At 39.3% G+C, this 20,909-nt stretch overlaps 1 protein-coding gene across 21 annotated transcripts in view; it reads right to left on the minus strand.

The window, feature by feature from the left end:
• Nucleotides 1–20,909, minus strand: part of TENM3 (teneurin transmembrane protein 3) — a 1,287,844-nt gene that overhangs the window by 48,933 nt on the left and 1,218,002 nt on the right. For 19 of the 21 annotated variants that reach the window (XM_046940097.1, XM_046940098.1, XM_046940100.1 and 16 more), the window contains 5 exons: nucleotides 14,226–14,252; nucleotides 11,537–11,683; nucleotides 4,795–5,011; nucleotides 3,648–3,767; nucleotides 2,986–3,247 (listed from right to left, as the gene is read on the minus strand). In XM_046940097.1, the coding sequence (XP_046796053.1) occupies nucleotides 2,986–3,247; nucleotides 3,648–3,767; nucleotides 4,795–5,011; nucleotides 11,537–11,683; nucleotides 14,226–14,252 (773 nt within the window). The remainder of the gene's footprint in view (nucleotides 1–2,985; nucleotides 3,248–3,647; nucleotides 3,768–4,794; nucleotides 5,012–11,536; nucleotides 11,684–14,225; nucleotides 14,253–20,909) is intronic. The other 2 variants (XM_046940107.1, XM_046940114.1) reach the window with 1 other exon arrangement.

A 20,909-nucleotide genomic window follows, 5' to 3' on the forward strand; every position in this document is an offset into this window, starting at 1 on the left:
CACAAGGACTCACTCTGCCAGGCTCTGCGATGCTTTCCTGTTCCACTACACGATGCGATTCAGGAGGTGTGCTCCTATACTATTAAGAACGTCTAATGAGGTATTTACATTCAATTAGGGGGGAAATGCCTGCTGCATGACATCTGTTTTTGTCAAAATGAGCCATTCCAACAGTGACTTGAGAACAAATTTCACAAATGAGAACAAACTTAAGTCCTAAAGTCAGAGCAAGGTGCTTTGCTGACAGGGAAGGAGTTGAACTGCTGTACTGAAATGAAACGTCACCTTGGTTTGAAAGGGGTAAAGATGGCATGTTTAGACACAGGCAGGAACTGACAATTACTGCTACTGCACAAAGCTCAAGGCCAAAGAATTGTAGAACTACAATTCTTTAAGTGGAAGCCTTAAGATGTGTCAGTGAAAGTGTAAACCAAGAGGCACACCAGAATACGAAGGAGAAAATCAGAAAACTGGCTAGAAAACAAGGACATGTAAATTTTTGAAGGAAAACTTGCTGGTCTTCACTCACTTCCACACCTGGGGCAATGGAAGCAAGCTGCCCAGCTCCTGTTGAAGGCACCTCAGAGCCTGGCAAAGTGTATAATGGAAGTGTAGGAGAAGGAAAGCCACAAAAACTCTGTTTCAGAATTGTTCTTTGTAACTCACATCTGGGTTTCTGCCAGACCACACCGCAATATGTTTATTATATGAGGAAAAAAACAGCAACAATATTACATAATATCCACAAGCAGCTTCACCTTAGCCTGACCTCCTGCCTGCATGTAGCTTAACACTGGTTAATCCCAGCTAGTTATGTCTAGGCTGCGCGTGCTAGCTGGTGATTAAGAGGAGATAAAAACTCATGCCTAAGTAGTTCAAATTTCATTCACACGTATTTATTATCATCCCTCTTGAGTAATGGTCTGCTGGGTCTGTGATCACCCCTTCACCCGCTTTATTCTTCCTTTCCCCTTGCTTGCCCTCTTATTCCATTCTCTTTTGTGCTGCTTCTTCAGTACGGACTTTAATTCCCCCTCAGATCATTTTGGGATTCATAAGCCACTAAGTACACTCTTTTGGAAACATCATCTCCTAGGGATGATGAAGCACTTCAAGGGATGATGATGATTACAGCAGCACATCATTTTCTCCTGTACGTGACAGTGAGTGCTGTCACACCGCATCAACAAGGTGACTGATGTCGCCTGCAAGAACATGGGGAATGCTTTGTTTCTCTGTGCTTTCATCCAGACTCCCGTGCTTTAAGCTAGCATCACCCCCTTTAAAATGAAAAGATTTACAGCACTTCCTCCAGAGCTGAGCAGACAGCTCTGGGTGGAATCTGAAGCTGCTTGTATTTTATCAGATTGGTGAATTTTCTGGGAGACAGACTGGTGTGCAAGATGCATTTCTGAGACAAATCTGACCCCACAGATGTATGTGGCAGACATGGCCGTGCAGCTCCCACCTGCTGAAGCAGGGGATCACCCTGTACAACAGGCAGAGTACACTGAAGAAAATACTCCTTGATGTTTCTATAGAGCACAAAACATTTTTTTTTTGCATCCATGACCACCAGTCTTTTTTTCTCCTCATCAGAAATACGCATTAGCTCTTAGCACTGAAGATCCAGTGAGAATATGACCCTTTTTGGTAAGGAAATCAGCCTGGGCTACCAGTCCTGTCTGACAGACTTCCCACCCTTTGAATCTGGCGGCCAATCTCAATCACATCTGAAATAAGCGAACTCTCTGAAATAACTCTGTTCCTTCTGGGTTTATTTAAGACCAAAAAAAAAAAAAAAAGAAGGATTTGGGCAGGGATGTAGTACCCAAAGTGGTGCTCCCACGAGACAAAGGCTCAGTGCAGTCTGCAAGGGAAGGACTGGATGTGGCAGACAACATCAGGAGGTGGGAATGAGTTGGAATCCAGTTTGTTGTCCCACTGCTCACAAAAAGACACTTAATCTAAGCATTACAAGTACTCTGAGAAAATAGGTGTTTGCTCATATTTTTCTATTATTACTTTTTCTTGATTTATACACCATCTAAGCCTTTTGCTATCACTTCGGGAACCGAATCTATTGTCTGTTGCCAAAACAAGTAAATAAGAGCTGCTTTTCAGTGGATTGTGTTTTACAAATCCTTACTTTCAATTGATGCGCAGCCAAAGGCAGAGAAAGATAGGATAAAAGCAATGATTTTCTAGCGTGGTCTAGGTTTGCAAGAGTGTTTAGTTGTAATTTTCCCACATCCTTACCTTAAACTTGCTCCTTCCCATAATTTTTTAAAATGATTTTCCTCTTTCCTTGAAAGCTTTAAATGAAAACATTTCAATACATTTTCTATGTTTCCCTTGAAGATGCAAGTACGTTTCTTAGTGAATGGAAAAAAGAGTGCCCTATGTAATTATGACATTGTGAGGGTGGGAGAAAGACGAAGAGAGGGAGAGAAAGAGCGCAGAGCTTTTATCAGAAATCAATGAGATAAATACTCCTTTCCTGAAATGCAACTCTGCTTTAAGATTGCAAGAAGACTACATTAGTGACCAGGTATCTGAGATGGAGAAATCTAACACAGCCTATGTTAGAGGAAAAAAAAAACATGTTTCAATCACAGCTCTTTCAGTCAAGAGCATTTGAGCATTACAACTTCTGATGACATACATTAGCACCCATGCTCATGTCCTTGTAAGCCTGCCCTTACTGTTACAAACACAGAATTCTTTTAGTATATAAACATAGAAGTATCATGCTCTTTATTAAAACTAAATGGATAAAGTGAAATGCACGGGTCTGTATGATACAGTGGAAAAACAACTTCCATTTTGTTTCTATGGTGTGCATATAACACGACTGCAGTCAAAAAATTATGATGTTGCAACTTCTTAGAGATTTTTTTTTTTTTTAAGAATTTGTACTCTTTTCATTACGGTTGCTTAATTCTAGCCAGAGATAAGATGCTATTTGTTTGGAGAACAGTTTACCTGTGTCTCTGGGATGACAGGACTATCTTCAGGAGAAATTCTAAAGAAGGTAGATAAAGGTGATGACACGATGATAGGGTTTGGCCTTACAAATCCACTCAGATCACAGCTAGGAATATCATTCTCTTCCTTTTTCATGACCAGGGTGTCCATTACATAGAAGACATTCCAGGGAATCCATACTGTGTGATACTGTGTCAGGAACGGCGATCGCTCGAACACCAATGTCAGAGAGGCACCACCATTTGCTACCAAGTCAAACCTAGAAAAAAATAGGGGCAGCTATTAAGCAAATTCCCAAAGCCATCCACAGCATCCATTTTATTATCTGATTCTTCATCCTATTGTACTGCTCTGAAGATAGAATTGCTCTACTAGTAGCAGTACAGAAATCAATTACATTACACTACACTACGTAATACTGCACTAAGAATGGAGAATTTGGGATCCTGTTTTTAAATTAAACAAGTCCTTCTACTTCTAAAGTATATAGTGGGCATGTTTAACATTACCTGAAGAATGGACAAAGTACGGTGTTGCTCAACCATTTTTTTCATGTCTTTTGTTTCCATTATGTAATTATTAATTTATTTTTACAAGGAGCTCCTTCATTAATATATTTGCTGTCTTTGAGTCTTAGAAGTGCCTCAAAATGAACTTACATGCCATCTTGGCGGGTGATTGTGTATCCGTAGTCTGGGTAGTGTAAAAAGGAAACGTTGACTCCAATGAGTGGAGTTCCGTCAGCAGTTAATACTTGGCCCCTTATGACAGATGCAAGGCTGTAAAAAAGATGCAGGATCAGACACAAATTTGGCTTTTATAATTCTCTTTTGAATGAATAATAGCTAGTACAGCAAACACACACAAACATCTCTGCACGGCATCAGCTCCCGTTAGCAAAATCATTCCTGAGCCTCCAACCCTTCCACAAATTCACATAATTTACATTGTATAAACACATACCTCAACATCTACATACAACAATTTTGTTTTCATTTGGCTGAGGTCGCTTTGGTTCATTTTGTCCATACTGAGCTACTAAGCCTAGTAATTCACTGAAGAATTTTAAGAATTTATAAACTCTAAACATTCTGCAAGTCATACCTCTGGCAGATTCTTGAAAAGTGTACTTTTCAATTATCAAAGCAATCTGTAAAACTGCAGGGACTACAAAGTACAAAATTTAAAAGAGCAATAAGGAACATTTGAGCAACAACTTTTAATCATCTGCTGTGCCCAAACACATTAATGCTGTTAAATTACTGCAAACACAGTAGTTCTAGTGTAAATCATCTTCTTTCACTCAGTGAGATCTGAGACACCTGCTTCCCGTTACTGTTTTATTTTCAGGTCATTACTGCTTTGCAGAGCACCAGTCAAATAGTTTATGCAATTATACTGTCGTGCACTTAACAGTTCCATTACATTAATTCATAATTTATATTATTTAGTGAGCTCAGTTTAAAAAGTGCAGCTTTGCTTTTCCTTCTGAAGTGTTTTCATTGCTTTGATACATTTCCAACTGTGCTAACCCAAATCAACTGGTTAAATAAAGATCTATTTAATCATTAATGAAGTGCCTGGTTAGAATACAGGTACCATGTACGGTAAGTAACCCAGTGGCACCAACAATCTGAATTTTGCAGGTAATGAGATAAGCATGAATAATCTGATAATTAGGGAAAAAATGCTTTTGCTGAGAGTCTGTTGCATGAAGACAAAGATCACAATGGATCTTCTACTGTGCACCTCACACACTCTTCAACTGCTTCAAGTATGCACGAGTAAAGGATGAGTCACGCTTACCTCCTATTGAAAGGACTTTCCCCAGGTATGACATGAGTGCTGTCTGCTCCAATGAGAAAACTGATACGGTCATAAAATGCTTTGGCAGCTTGCTGAGATGGTGACTGTTGGCTTTGGCTGATAATATCTTGGGGATCAGGTAGCCCACGACAGTAAGGCTGATTTTGGCAAGAGCTCTGTAAACAGCAGTCAGGATCCATACAGTCAACCAGCCCATCTGTTGGCAGAAATTCAGAAAAATGAATAAACTCTTTTTCCGGCCCTTTGTATGCGAGCGAGTCGGCCAGCAGAGAGATTAGAAAAATTATGTAGTATGAAAGAATATTAATAATTAAGATTTTAATGAATTCACTTTCAATTAAGGAAAGATAAGCTCATTTCCAGTGAGTTCTTAAACTCCCATGGAAATCCTAGCAGGCTCAATGCGAATAAATTAAGTGTATTTGTTTGATACTTCTCTATAAACATGTGGAACAAACCAGAAAATGAAGGCAACTCAGGCTTTGCCTACACTGCTAACTTATAAATATTAAACATTTCAGGTGGGTCTCAGTAGCTTTTATCTGGGGTTATTTGGCTTGCTAGAGAAAAGAAACAAGGAAATCCCACTCTGCTGTTTTCCTCAACTTTTTCAGCCCATCTGTGCTGCAAGGCGCTTTAAATATTTCACAGCATTTATCAAGGTGAATTCCTTTATACTTTGTGAGGAAGGTTTTGTTGCTAGTGGCAAAGGCAATTTCCACCACTACTTTGCATGTAAATGTGTAAGAGAACAAAATCTGTATTTAACCTTTAGATTTTTGTTCTGAATAAAAGGATGAGGAATGCTGCCCACTATAAACAAGACTTAAACACGTGGGTGCTTTTATGCTCATGTGCTGAAATATTCACATATAACAAGTGGTAGATGTGTCACATCGCTGGAAATCTCATTTGGTGAAAGATTAAAATCAAGATCAAATTGATAACCACTAATTTGCTGTAAGTAAAGTCGTAAGGAAAATGAGCCTGGAAATGTCAGCGACAGAGAATTTCTAGATGAATGTAATACGGTATCACACTCTGATAATTGTTTCCCCCAAAGAACAGCAAGACTGAAATAGCTCAAACATTTTATTATTCCATTTATATTAAGGAGGGAGCTTGCTTGCTGCACTAAACTGAAAAATATACCAATGCAGCACTCTGAGGAAGCCCACGACCGCTTCTCTTACGAAAGAATCCAGCTTTATAGTATAACTTCTTTCTGCAGGGAAAATTATCATCCATTTTTCTGTTCAATCATATGTTGAAAGAGTGTAAGTAAACAGAGATCTTCTAAAGGTATTCCTCTAAGAATTGCCATGCTATGCGGATCAGTTAGAGGATTGGCAAAACAGTAAAGGGCTGGGATTTCTATTCTTTCACACATCTAAAATTCTTATTTAACTCAGCTGACATTGAAGTCAGTTCAAGGAAAATAAAAGGGATGAATAAGTCATCGTTATATATATCAAAGCTTAAACTTTTTCAGAGAAAAGAAACATCACTGATTTTTCCTGGGATGAGTGGTTGATATGCCTGAGGGTTGTGCTGCCATCCAGAGGGACCTGGGCAGGCTGGAGAAATGGGCTGACAGGAACATCTTGAAGTTCGACAAAGAGAAGTGCAAAGTCCTGCACCTGGGGAGGAATCCCCCCAGGCACCAGGACGTGCTGGGGGGCAGCTGGCTGGCAAGCAGCTCTGCAAAGAAGACCTTGGGAGTCCTGGCGGACATCAAACTGAACATGAGCCAGTGATGTGCCCTTGCAGCAAGGAAGGTGTTGATGTCAATATGGGGCTGTGTAAGGAAGAGGGATACCAGCAGGTCGTAAGAGGTGAACCTTCCTCTCTGCTCAGCCCTGTTGAGGCCACAGCTGGAGTGCTGGGTTTGGTGTAGACTCTCCGGTATGAGAGAGACATGGACATGCTATAGAGAGTTCAGCGAAGGGCCATGAAGACAATTAAGGGACTGCAGCACCTCTCCTCTGAGAAATAGGCTGAGAGAGCTGGAACTGTTCAGTCTGGAGGGGGGGATCTCCTCAGTGCACATAAACACCTCATGGGAGGGTGCAAAGTAGATGCAATCTGACTCCTTGCTTGATGCCCAGCAAAAGGCCCACAGGCAATGGGGCGCAGGCTAGCATACAGGAAATTCTGTTTAAACATCAGAAAAAGTTTTTTACTGTGAGAATCATCAGATGCTGCATCAGGCTGCCCAGGGAGGCTGTGCAGTCTCCATCCTTGGTGATGTTTAGAACCCAGCAGAGCCCTGAGCAGCCTGCCCTACCTGACCCTGCTTTGAGCAGAGACTAGACAGTATCCAGAGGCCTTTCTAACCTCAAACCATCTGTGACTCTAGTGATTTTCTACAGTATCATTCTTGTATGATACGAAACCCCTTTCCAGCTGAGGTGCTCAGCTCCCTTGCTGGTTTTAGCTCTAGAAGCCTGGCTCAGTGTCAAACCTGGGGGTACCGATGGTTAAAAGCATAGTTTTGCTTTTTTATATCTCTGTACGGTCTCCCAGGCAATATCTGGTGCAGTTGCCAAAGAAATGCTCAAATTTAGTCATTCATCTTTGTTAGTTTATAAAAAGCAAATGTACATCTGGAGTACAGTCTGCAGGTCATAAAACTGCAGGAGATTGACACCTTCTGAACTAATCAGCTGGAAATGCATTTTTACAAGCCTCTCTGCTAACATCAATCAGAGAAAGAATCTCATTTTCACCAGCCCAGATATAGGGATACTGTTTGTTATTTTTCTGTGGAGTTTATCAGCATCTTGCCCAGGCGAGTGACGGATGGTTATGAATCTGGGTCCTTATAACTTGAGAAAACATTTTTCATTCTTTCCCTGTACTTATGTGGCTAGAGCTATCTAGTACCACTAAGATGACTACTCTATTGCGCTGTGTGAAGCACAGTAGAATTTCCTTTCTGAGAAAGTTCTGTGAAATATCAATGAATTGCATTTAGCCTGAAAAATATGAGGCTTAGCTTAATACTAGCTTATCAGTTACATCACTCAAATGCAATAGGAAAATTATACAGAAAATAAAAACTCTCCTGGCCAGCTGGACAATTATTTTCAGCCTCAGGGGGCTATTTCTCTTTTTTCTTTGTTCTAGATGTAAGTGGTTCTTCTATATACAGCAGACATAATGACTTCATTATTGTCTCTTCCTGGAAGACAACGTGTGGGACAAAATTACTCCTGGGTACAAGTTCTGCCACTGTCAAGGGGAGCTCATGGCCAAGGACCTACATCAATCACGTTCTTGGTAAATAAGCTGACTATATATTTAGGCAGCTCAGAATCTCCATAAAGTGAAATTCAGTCCCTATATCGGAGACACCTGGTTTTGCAGCTATGATTTGGCCATTCCACAAGAATGGTTTCAATGCCAGTGGCACACAAAGCGAAGAGGCTGGAATGGACAGAAAACCCTATTAACAAAACTCTGTTATCCTCATGTAGCTCAGTTTTACAACAGGGTACACTAAGTAGACTCAATTATAGACAGCAGAAATGATTGCCTGTAGGAGCAGCTGGTCAGAAAAACCACAAAAGAAGAAACAGCCCCTGATTTATTCCTGAGCAGCACACAACTATCTTTTTCAATGCTGCTGCTGCAGTATTCCTGCAAGCGTACCCATAGGGTACTCAAATTAGTCTGACTTTGTACTGTGATAACAATAATCCTGAGCAAGCCATCCTAGCCTATGCAAGTAATTACAAAAATACAGCAGCGTAGTGCTTAGTAGGCTCTGCTTTACTATAGCATTTATTTTAATTTTACTAATAAAAGACGGTTAATAGTCCTTTCAATTCTGTTGGTGGGAACATGTAGCTACTCTTAATGATTGGATAGGAGCCTGTAAAAAGCAAGCCTAACAAAGGATACTGCTCAATACAGACCTAAAGAGTCAACAGATTTTGCTTCCTAAAGTGGTGACAAAACACAGCCCACTTTGTCAAAATGTAATAGTGACACAGTTTTTTCCAAACTAAAAAAGCTATGGTTCTTCCAACCCCAGACAACTCTGACTTTCCCTCTTCCAAAAAGTCATTAAGAGTTTAATTCAGACACATTTTTTTGTGGACTGCTGAAATGTACAAAAAATCTTGTAATAGACCATCCAGCTTGATCACATGGGAAAATAAAGAAAGAGCGATCCTTCAAGGGAAATGATTTACAAGACTTTCAAAAATCTGTATTAAAAGGCATATAAGTAATCACCCTACTATATGTCAGTAGTTTCTAGATGGCAAGAAGACCAAGAACGCCTTGATGCCATTAATGTTTCTTACGAGAAATTTTTCCACTGAAGTCATTTGAATGCTCACGTTTACGGAATTTGAACAGCCAGTCCCACAAACAGCTAAGAATCAGAGGAGCAGCAGACATTGTCATTAATGAATTATATTAATATATGAGACACATTTTACCTACTGTATGATGAAACAAACATCAACCACAACATCTCTATTAGCTAAAAACTATGCTAACTCCAATTATACCACTGCTGAGCCTAGTGTGATATAGATTGCACTAACTGCAGTTATCAGTATAAATTCAGCGTAAGTGCTCAGATAATGTCCCATAGTAAATAAATACAGCAAAGGCACCCATGTGCCATTACCCACTGCTGTCTGGAATCTGCATAGCTTGCTTGAGAAATGAGTGGGTTGGCTGCACATACTCTTGCATAGGGAAGAAATGGCACTTCTCTTTCTAGGTGGGTTTCTGGCAAACAGGACTTTCTCAGCTTTATTTTCTATGGTTCCAGTTCTTAAATTAATTTAATTGTTGCATTTTAACTCTGTTTCTCAGACCCCAGTCAAAGACAGAAGTGAATACGCTCCTTACTGAGGCATCTACATTTAAAACCGTGTCCACTGGAAGAGAAACACTGGTGACAAATAGCATTATATAGGTCAATTGTGGCAAAACAACTGTTTGGCCTATCCCCTCCCAAAATTTTGCTGCTTAATGCCTTTAAAGGAAATAATGAAGACAAATCAAGTGAAAAGAAGCTATACAAAAAAAGCATTAGAGCTTCATTTTTGCAATATCGTTCTTTCTCTTTGAACTTTAAGTCATCCTGTTAGATCCTTTCTGCTCCAATTCCTCATCCGGTTTCTGCTTTTTCCTCACAAACAGCTATTACTGCTTTCAGTCTGAAGGAGTATCTCCTTTCCTCTTGTTCTGTTTAAGCGAATTCTTGCTCACCTTGCTCCTCTTCCTCCTGCTGTTCTGTTATCTGCTGTTGACTCTCCCCCTTACTTTCTGATATATCACGTCGTTCTATTATTCTTAACACTGAATCTGCTTTAGACCATCCCTGGGATTTCACTTTTCCTCCTTTTTTTTTTTTTTCTACCAGCTATTATTTTTGTCCAGATTATGTTCTAACCTAGTTTCGCTTCCCCCTGGCTTCATCTCTTTTCACACTTGCAGGTTTCTCTTTCTTCCTTATGTTTTAACCCCCCCCAGCCCACGTGAACTCCATTCTCTGAATATCACATCTCTAGATGGAAATGCTACAGATAGCTCAGCCCTCTTGCATCCTCCATGCACACAGAAATTTGGCTTTGCGCTAGCTCACTGTATAGCAGATTGCATCATATTCTTCAGGTCCCTAAGTGTGCAAGGTTCATCAAAATATGAAATATTTAACAGAGAAGTGTGGTAAATCAAAAGATATGTAAAGCAGTAAATGCCACCACTATTTTGATCGTATTTTCCACAAGAAGTAAGAGATACTATTATTTACAGGCTGTGATTTTCAAAATCCCATCTATAATCAGGATATGAGAGGAAACAGCCCATCAACAATGACGAAGGCCTTTGCAAACTAAAGGTGAAAAACGGTCAGCCACAGATGACATTATTACCACCTATACTCCAGAGTGGAGTTTCTTATCTCTGCTCTGGATCAGAAGGTGTTAAAAAAATAGTTAATGAGAGAGGGGGTGGATGGAAAAAAGACAACAAAAGTATAATGCTGACCTGCTACATGACTGCGTTCACATTTAATTGTGTTTTGGTGTTGTTTTTTCTCCTGCTTGATTCTGAAGTCCTGCCAAAGTCACAGCCTGTCTCCTTTCCCTATTCTACAATGATGATTGCAGATTGATTCCTTAAGTCAGCAGTCCTGCCTGCATCTCACTGCAGATTGTTACTTGTCACCTGAGTGACAGACTGCAGAGAAGCGAGCCAAAAAAAACCCCCAGCAAACGACTTCTGGGAGTGTCCTGTCAATTACCTGAGCGTCCATGGGCTACAGAGGGACAAGATCTTTCTAGACTGGGCAAGCAATTGTTTCCAGCAATAGTATCATAGATCAAAATGTAAAGTCCCAGCCTTTCCTCTTGGGATCATTTCCTTGTGAGGTCACTGAAAATTTGCACTCCTTCCTTTTTTGTTTTCCCCGCTACAGTTCACTGAGTCGAGACGATGCTTTATTCCACTCTAAAAGAACACTGCAGGAAAACTAAGGTGACACCCATCATTTTCTAAGTACCTATCTCGCCTGTCATAAGCATCTTGCGAGGCTTTGCTGATACGCAGAGCATACTGCAGTGTATTCTTACAGGTATAAGAGCTAGTAAAGAGTGTGCATGGTTCTCACAGCAGTGTTCTGCCATCTGACTGTAAAATCTGAGCTCCTCAACACATTCTCCCCAGTGTTACAGATCCAGTTGGCGTATCTTACCTCCCTCGTTGTCCTTACTGTCAGTGCACAGAGTTTCCATGGCCACATCACAGCCCGCTCCCCTCCATCCTGGCTGGCAGACACAGTGCCAGCCATTCTGGTCCAGCGTGCACCTCCCATTGCTATTGCACAAGCCGGGGCAACCCTCTGTCGAAACAGACAAAGAAGAACATCACAAGTGATTTAAATATTGCAATTATTTCAGCCAAATAAAAGATACAAACAAGGGACACTTACTGGGAACAGGCCTTTTTAACAGCACAAATACTGTAATTGCACATGGAGTGGAACAGCAACATTACCTGGGGAACGTAATTCTGAACAAAGTGGCATCTTTGATTGGCCTGACACTTGAGACACCACTTACCTGTACAGGCAGGAAATAAATGCATCAATCCTCTAAATACCTGTAGGCCAGACAAAATTAAGTTTGTTTTTAACTTTTTAATTTTTTAAAAAAATATTTTTAATTTTTTTTTTTTTGGCAGAGTAACGAGATGAGTGCATTGTGCAAACACAGCTGTATAAAATTATACATTTTTCTGTGCTCACAGAATTGATCGTCATTTGCTCTCTACAGTATTGGTTCTTTACTGGCACAAATGTTGAAACTCCCTGTTACTATGAACAAATCCCTCCAAATCATTAAGTAGGAAAGAGGGTATGTTTTAGGCATGTAATAAAAGAGAATGTTAACTTTATCTGGTCTCAGAGTTGCCGTATATTCATGTGAAATTACAGTGCGCTAAAAAACTGCACAAAGTATAGGCTGGTTTTAATGACTATACTTTATGCCAGAAGTACATTCCTTTTCACAGAGTAAGCAAAGCCCAGGAAATAGTGAAGCAGCTTAGCATCTATTCTAACAAACAGTAGGATTCAGGCTGCATACGGATGGGACAGGACCAACAGGATTTCCAACTAAATGTAATAGCTGTGCGTATTTGATTACTTAGGACGGACAAAATGAAATACCATAAGGACCACAATAAAACATTGATAGACTGAACAAAAACACGGTAGTGACGTGCTTCAAGACAGATAGCAGAGAGTGATTTTTTGTGACAATCTCCCTAAGGCTTTTGTGCTGTTACCTTTATATCCTATCTTGTCTGCTTTTATGGCCAAGGAGGGAAAATTTGGGAAACAATTAAAATAATTTAATATATATCCAAAATGTATAATTGTTTTCAGTCTAACATTACATTAAAAAAAAATAACAGTAGTTGTCACTTCCTAGCGATGAAATCTGGCATGCAGCCAACATGATCTGTATGAGAATGACAACACTATAAATATGTAGATTTTGGCGTTCCTTATCTGTGACTATGATAAGACACTGACAGAAGCAAGAACAGATATGGCACTAAGTATCTGATGAGAAAGTGGCTAGAAATCAGTACTTTTGGACACAACTGTTTCCTGTAAACTTATATAAAAAAAAAGCTAAGTGGCTAAAACATTTCTCTTTCTAGAACCGCTGTTGTTGTGAACTGCTCTACTGACTCGCTATGGTTAAACTTAGTTGAGCTTAGAACAGTACTTCAGAAGGAACAGTTTCTTTTTTCTTCTAAAGAATCTTGAATTTACAGACTCCTTTCAAACTATAAACACTCTTGGAAAAACTTACTAAGAGTGCTTACCTCTCATCAAATTACTCTTAGAAGACAGAATCAGAAGAGCCTCTTGTGAGGAAGCATGGTGATGCTACAGTTACGGTTGCGCACCACCAAGCCAGGCTGTGATTAGTCTTGCTACTCTTATCCTTTCAGAATGCAGCTGCTAACTGTATTTGTTGACATACAGAGAGCTATCTTTCCCTTAATGTTTCTTCGGTTTAATTTATGGAAGACTTACATATTTAATTCCCCTACTGACAGAATGTTTTAGGAGTCAACTGGGTACATTCAAGACTTATTGTATGAAAGCCTGGATATTGCCATGAATATTGCCATATTCTAATGAAAAAAAGAATACAAATAAGGAATAGAGAAGATACTCAGGGAAAGAGGGGGTAGGAATGTTTTAAACATCTTTTTTTTAAATATTTTTTTTTACCATAACTGAAGATACAAGAGTCTTTGCTGTTTCGTGATAAGTATTTAAATCCTTGACCCTTTCAATTGAAAATGTTGTATGGAGTATACAAGCTTTTTCTAGCTTCATACAAAATACAAGTCATAATTCTCTATAGATTTTCTGCATTCAGATAAACAAAAGCTTAAAATCCTGGGTATTTCTATTGATCTGTCTATATATAAACACACGTATCTATAAATTAATATGTTCTTTGGAACTAATGACACTTGTTTTATAGCAAGAATTTTGCTTTGCTTTGTTTCCTAAATATTTTCTTTTTTATAGGTAAAGATCCAATGACAAAACTCACAAAGAAACAAACCAAACAGCAAATGAATACTATCTTCAGTTTTTGGCTCAAGCAAAATCTAATGCATGTATATAGTTCATATAGAAATGTATAATAACTGACAAAATGTCATGACATAACATAAGCAAGATTTCATTTTTAATCATATGAGTTAAAAATAGCATGAGTTAAATTTATAATCCATGGAATATATGTAAGAGACGATTATTTTGCCAATCTAGAGTGTTTGCCACTATATATTGATATATTAAAAAATACATGTAGGTATAGGCATGTCATCAAAGAGCAAATATACAGTACCTTTCACTATCTTATCCAAATAGTGAGCTTGAGAATTAGAAAGAAAAGAAAAACAGACAGACATTTCAGAAGTGTCACATAAAACAAGAATTGTTCAGAATTCACATGCAAATCAAGCAAGGTGCACCTGACGTGAGAGGTCCTACATTACAGAATGAAAATGTATTTCTCATCCTTTAAAAATGCAAGAAATTCTCTTTTCAGCAAACACAGTCATGACTCAATGAAACTGTTTCAAAAAGGAAGGCTGCAGAGGAAAGAGATACTGCATTTCTGACACTAGGATTTTCTTTTTTCTTCTTATTTCTCTTCACATGCTTTGATTTTTATATATAACAAAACTATAATCAAAGCTAGTTAAAAAAAATATATCCAATTTTCAACATAATATAGGAGTAATCGCTTAGCTTTTGAGCTTTAAAGCACCGGCCACACTGGTAGACCTTGGATTTGCAGGCCATGCATGGCTCTGATAGCATAACCAGCATAATATGTCAACTCTGACTGGATTAACAGGATTTTTAGGAGGAGGAATTCAGCCACCGTTATTCTTCTGAGCACACACACACTGTTTTTGCAAACATGTTAGACCACATACATGAGGTGGGAATGGGTGTAGTGAGGTTAGTAGCATAGTAATCCACATCGTTTGGAAAAATGGGTGAAAATTAAACTCAGATTTTAGATGTATAAAAATAAGCGACACTGTACATACAAGAATAGCAAGACTTATTTCTCATCAGTTATCTCATCACTTCAAATTTCCAGAAAAAATTGAGGAGGACAGATGGATGAGTGAAAGACAGCGCAAGATGGATTTAAAGCAGTGAGCTTTTCTTCTAATACACAAAACGCAGCAGAGATGGGCTGTAAGTTCCTTACTTTCAGAAAACAGACATTAGCAGCAGTTATGTGGAAGGGACTAATACATATAACAAAATCATGTGGGACAGGTCCATTGCAGGCTATCAAACCCAGACAAGATACTGCAGACCGCTGTAGTTGGGGACAAGCAAAGCTGAGCCACAGCTCAGATTCAGTCCCTCATTTTTCCCGTGGATAAGATTTCCCAACAGAGTTCATGTGGACTAACTTTAAGAATTCGTCCTTTTCTAAACCTGTGCTGGATGACGGATACAGTCTGGCAAGTACTGCACACTGGAGGTAAGAAAGGCATTCCCAGCCATGGACTTCCCTCCTATTTGGCTGAATGGGAAGTGGTTCTTCCCAAACCCAAGGATACGCAGAGGCACAGATGACACCATCACTGCTACAACTAACAGGCGGAAACTTTGGAGTCTCTGCCTCTCAAAGAAAGTGTCAGATGGCTACTACACTATATGTTTTTTTTCTGTAACAGCAAGGTTAAAGAGAGACAAAGTAAGAAGATGAAAACATCAATTACAAAACATTTAGAATAGCAGCAACAAAGTAAGTACCTTTTCACATAAACCACAGACAAAAAGAGAAGTGATACAGCTGCATTTCAGGGTGGGTAAAATTCTCCTCTTACTCATCCAGTACAATTCCCTTGCTCCTACGCAGCTGCTCTTAGAATAGTGCAGCACTGGAAAAACCAAGCCTTTTTTTTTCTTTTTTTTTTTTCCCCATAAAATGGAAGCAATTAGGCCTGTCTGGGGAATGGATCTGTCCACCAGTGAGACATTAAATGCCTCCACAAACGTAGGGAGAGGTAACAGAATGGAACACAGAAAAAAAAACTAGGCAACAGAAAGGAGTTCCTGCAAATAGGCCTCCACATGTTATTTCCAGAAATCCAATCTGCATTAAAAAAAGAAGGGATTCTGATTTTTTTTTTTTTTTTTTTTTTTTTAAATCCAGTAGCCTTGAAAGAATTCAGTCCCAGACCATAGCACTATAATCCATAGAAATCATGTTCTGTGCTTTAATGTCCTTCTGCCTATGGTCATTTGACATTAAGGGCAACGGTAGAAACTACTTTAGTGAACGTGCAGTATCCTAGAATCAAAAAGCAGAGAACAAGAGACCAGAGACAGTATAATTTTGTAGTGAAGTCTAACTAGCCGTGCTGTCTTCCTCATCTTCATGGCACTGCAACTGAAACAGGGATTAACCCCGTACAGACTAAAGGACTAAATACCTCTCTGCACAGCGAACTCTTCGTGGGATTTAGAGCACTTTGGTAGGATGGAACATCTCAGCAGTTGCTCCTCCTCATGATATTTAAATATCTGACACATACGAGTTAGATTAAATCCTTATAAAGTCTAATAAACTAGTTACAGGCCAGAAAATACATACGCAACAGCTTTTTTTTTTTTTTTTTTTTTTTTTTTTTTTTTTTTTTTTTTGGGTTTATGACTGAAATATAAAGCCTTGGTATTTTTTCAGGGAGTTTGTCCCATCTTTAAGTCAAACAAACAAAAAGTATTTTCAGACAAATTCAAACTTAACATGGCATATTTCATAACCAGTCAGAACCCAGACCTTTTCTTTAGACGTAATGTCTCCCATTACTTGCCTACTAGAGTCAGTGTCTCCCTTAGATTATTCATATGCTACTTCCTCTATATATGACAGAATAGCCACAGAATGAAAGTACATATTAAATCCATTTATCCCAATCAGCTCCTGTTTAAATCAGCATGAGTCACATACCCATTGATTCGATGTTCCTTAATTGGTACTTATAGCACTGCATTATTCTGATTATTCCGTCATAAAGAATTATAACAGTGACACCTTCCTGAATACTGTATAGCGAATTCATATTTCTATTAGTTTACATTATTACCATTGTATTGGGCTTAGGTGTCAAGTTTTTGGTAGCAGGGGGGCTGCAGGGGCAATACAGGGCAGAGAACGACCATGAAAGGAGTGGCAGAGACAAAGCATTATGGACTGGCCACAGCCCCATTCCCCATTCCTCAGCACCACTAAGGGGGAGGAGATAGAAGAGAGTGGATGGGAGGAAGGTGTTTTTAATTTGCTTTTGGTTCTCACTGTTCTAGTCTGTTAGTAGCTGGCAATAAATTATACTAACCCCCATGTACTGAGTCTGTTTTGCCCATATAGTAATTGGTGAGTGACCTCCTTGTCCTTACCTCAACCCTTTCCCATTTATTTCGTAACCATTCCATTCCCTTTATCTCCCTGTTCCTTTGAGCTGGGACAGTGACACAGTGGTGTGGTGGAATTCAGTGGCTCACCAGTGTGAAGCCACCGCAGTTGCTCAAAAGACATTTTCACCCACCATTCTGTCTGTCATCTATACATTAAACTGCAATATGCTACAATTTTTTTTTAGTGTATACATACATAATCCCATCACAGTGTCAATTCAACAGCTCCACAGGAATCATGAATTACTTTGCAAGTAAGAGCAGAATTTGACCTCACAGCACTACTCCCTAGTGAGCAATAGAGGCAGGCTGGTAACAATGAACATGGAGGAGGCTGAGGTACACAACAACTTTTTTGCCTCGGTCTTCACTAGCAACTGCTAAGCCACTCTCAATGGTATTTCAAAAGTCACGGCAGACAGGTGAAGTCCTCAGTGACAGAAAAAAAGCAATATTACATCAATTTTTAAGAAGGATAGAAAGACCCAGGGAACTGCCAACCTGTCATTCTCACCTCTGTGCTGGGGAAGACCATGGAGTAGATCCTCCTGGAAGCTATGCTAAGGCACATGGAGGAGAAGGGATATGGGATAAGCAGCATGGCTTCACCAAGGGCAGGTCCTGCCTGACCAACCTCGTCTCTTTTTATGATGATATGTGTCAGTGGACAAGGGAAGAACCACTGACGTCATCTATCTGGACTTGAGTAAGGCCTTTGATATGGTCCTCCATAACATCCTTCTCTCCAAATTGGAAAGATATGGGTTTGATGGGTGGACTGTTCAATGGACGAGGAACTGGTTACGAGATCTTACCCAGAGTGGTGGTCAGTGGCTCAGTATCTGGATGGAGGTTAGTGCCAAGTGGTGTTCCTCAAAGGGTCAGTACTAGAATCAGTGCACTTTATCAAATTCACCAATGACACTGACATCAGGACTGAGTGCACCATCAGCAACTTTGTGGATGACACCAAACTGTGGTGTGCAGTTAACACGCCTGAAGGATGGGATGCTATCCATAGTGACCTAGAAAGGTTGAGCCATGGGCTCAGGTGAACCTCATGAAATGAAAATGGTTTCTTACTCTTTGCACAGCCAAGCAATCAGTGGGGTGAGGCACCCACTGATTTCACAGACACTTGCCAAATCAGAGAGACACTCCGAGAACTTCATTGAAAACTTCAGAGATGGCACAGATATTTGTTTTGGGGGAACTTGTTCCAAAATCAAAGTTGACGGCTCTGGTCTAACCCCTCTAACCTACCCAAGCCTCAGTCTGTGGTTCCTCATTTTGGTTTACTGCTGGCACAACATGTTCCTCTCATTTCCACACAGCTGCAGTTTTGCTACCCAGGCAATTAAAACACTTTTTGAATGTAAAAAACAAACATCTCTTCTGACATTTAAATCCAGTATTTTTTATCCTATCCAAAGCAGACTTAGGGAATGGTGCATTGATTCCTTTATGAACTGTTTTTGTTCTCTGTGAGTGATTAAAAAATATCATGCTTCTTAGGAGGATTATACCTCTACTAGGAAACTTACAGGACTCCACAGTTTGCTAAAATTTCAAAGCCACTTTTCTAGGTTTTGCGCAGAGCAATTCACTCATGTCAAACTCATGATCCACTACAGCCCCTTCTGAGTTTCTTCTACCTGGAGAGCTGATTCCTAACGTTTTGTGTTGATTATTCTGACTTAATCACAGAACCTTGCATTTGTTGAATTGCACCTATTTTTCTGCACACTATTCTATTTGTTAAAGCAATTTTAAATTCTTGCCCCATCTTCCAAAGTGCTTGGGGGCACTTTGGTATCATTTGCAAATATAATTCTCTTTATTCATCACCTCACAATACTGAAAGCACATGTTCTTTCAGTGTAAGTAGCTCATGGTCGTCATCCTTTTTCCGAGTTTATAAGAACCTTGTCTCAGACATACCATATGTTCAGATCGTTGCTGCCAATGGAGGATTACAAACAGTCTTTCCTAAATTCCCATCTTGCCCTTCTTCTAAGAGAGAACACATGGTTGGAATAATAGTTTTAGGTAACTTTCTTTGTTTTCCACTACCATAGGCCAAAACATAATCCTCACCCTGAAATCTTACCTTCATCATCATCACCTCACTTTTCTCCAATGTCTGCATAGACCTGCTGCATCCGTTTCTGCAAGACCGGAATTCACTTCAATTTATCCCTTGCCAAAACCGTAACAGATCCTTGCTGCAACCCATTATGTGCTTTTACATTCAAAAGCACAGAAGCCCAATACCATCTAGATTTTTTGTTCTGGACACCACCCCTGTTTTACTTTTAAAGCAACATTCCTCATCTTTATTACTGGGAAGTCACACATCTCTTAGAATAAAATGTTAAGTTGCTTTTAAGGATATAGAAGACACTGGAAGTTTGGGACTGCTAAGACGTTCACAAGCAGCACTGTTCCCTATTTAACTGGAAGAGAATTTAGAAGAAAGGGTATATGCCATTAAGGGTTTAAAGCTGCCTCACATGTTAAGACTGAACAATTCAAACACCTGTTTGAGGCCTCCGACAAACTCTCAAAGAACTGTCTCAGACAGATGCACATAAAACCTGACACGCTAAGAACTGCATGAAAGTTAAGTTTGGCTTGAAAACATACTAGGGGCATGGAGTGGGACAAGATGGGATGTGAAGGGAAGAATTACTGTTTCCATCTTTCTTCCTAGACGATAAGTAATTTCAAAATGTGTCTGACCAGCACACAGCTATACAAGCTACAATAGCACTTACTGTCTGGCCACTTCAACTCAAGTAAGCTTTGCAACACACTTTAAAACTCTTCTAATCTCACAGGATTCTGCTGTTTTCTGAAAATGTGCCTAACTTGAACTTCACATGTGGTCCTCATTTAAATGCAAATCAACCAATTAGCAATTTAAAGTATGCTAGCAGATAATTTCTATTTGAGATGCTTGGTCTTGGAATGTGTTGAGGCCCGAACAATGATTCACTTTGTTTTACAGCTTCAGGCATGCAGGCACTGTCTTGCCTGGTAATGGAATGTTTCAATAGTTACTAAATGTACAGATGTTTTGCATATTCAAGACTTGGCCTGGAAAATTAATAACATGCTCTTCAAGCACGGGAAAGACCAAAAACATATCTGTACTAAATTTCATGAAATACTGTCATATTGTGGTTATCAATCCGCTGCAAACCAAGAAAGTAATCTTCACTTTTCCATTATGTTTTTAGGTATAAATACTGTGGTTGAATCCTGATTCCAGTAGAGTCAGTTGGTTTTGAAACAAGAATTTTGAAAATAAGGATTTCATCCTCATTATTGTGGTGAATTTATGAGTATTTGATGTAATTAGTTTTGAAACTTTGATAGATTTTATCTGAGAATAAACTGTTTGAATGGCATGGGATGTACCTTCCTTCAGATTCTGCCTTACTTTAAGATGAAATTTGTACTGAGCTTAATTCCATGAACTCAAAATCAAGGGAAAATATACATGCAGGAACTTTGATAATTACATGATGTATTAACACAGTGGTATTCTTATTTTAAGGAACACATTTCCTTCTAA

Source organism: Gallus gallus, chromosome 4 (assembly GCF_016699485.2).
Source record: "Gallus gallus isolate bGalGal1 chromosome 4, bGalGal1.mat.broiler.GRCg7b, whole genome shotgun sequence".
NCBI lineage: Eukaryota > Metazoa > Chordata > Aves > Galliformes > Phasianidae > Gallus > Gallus gallus.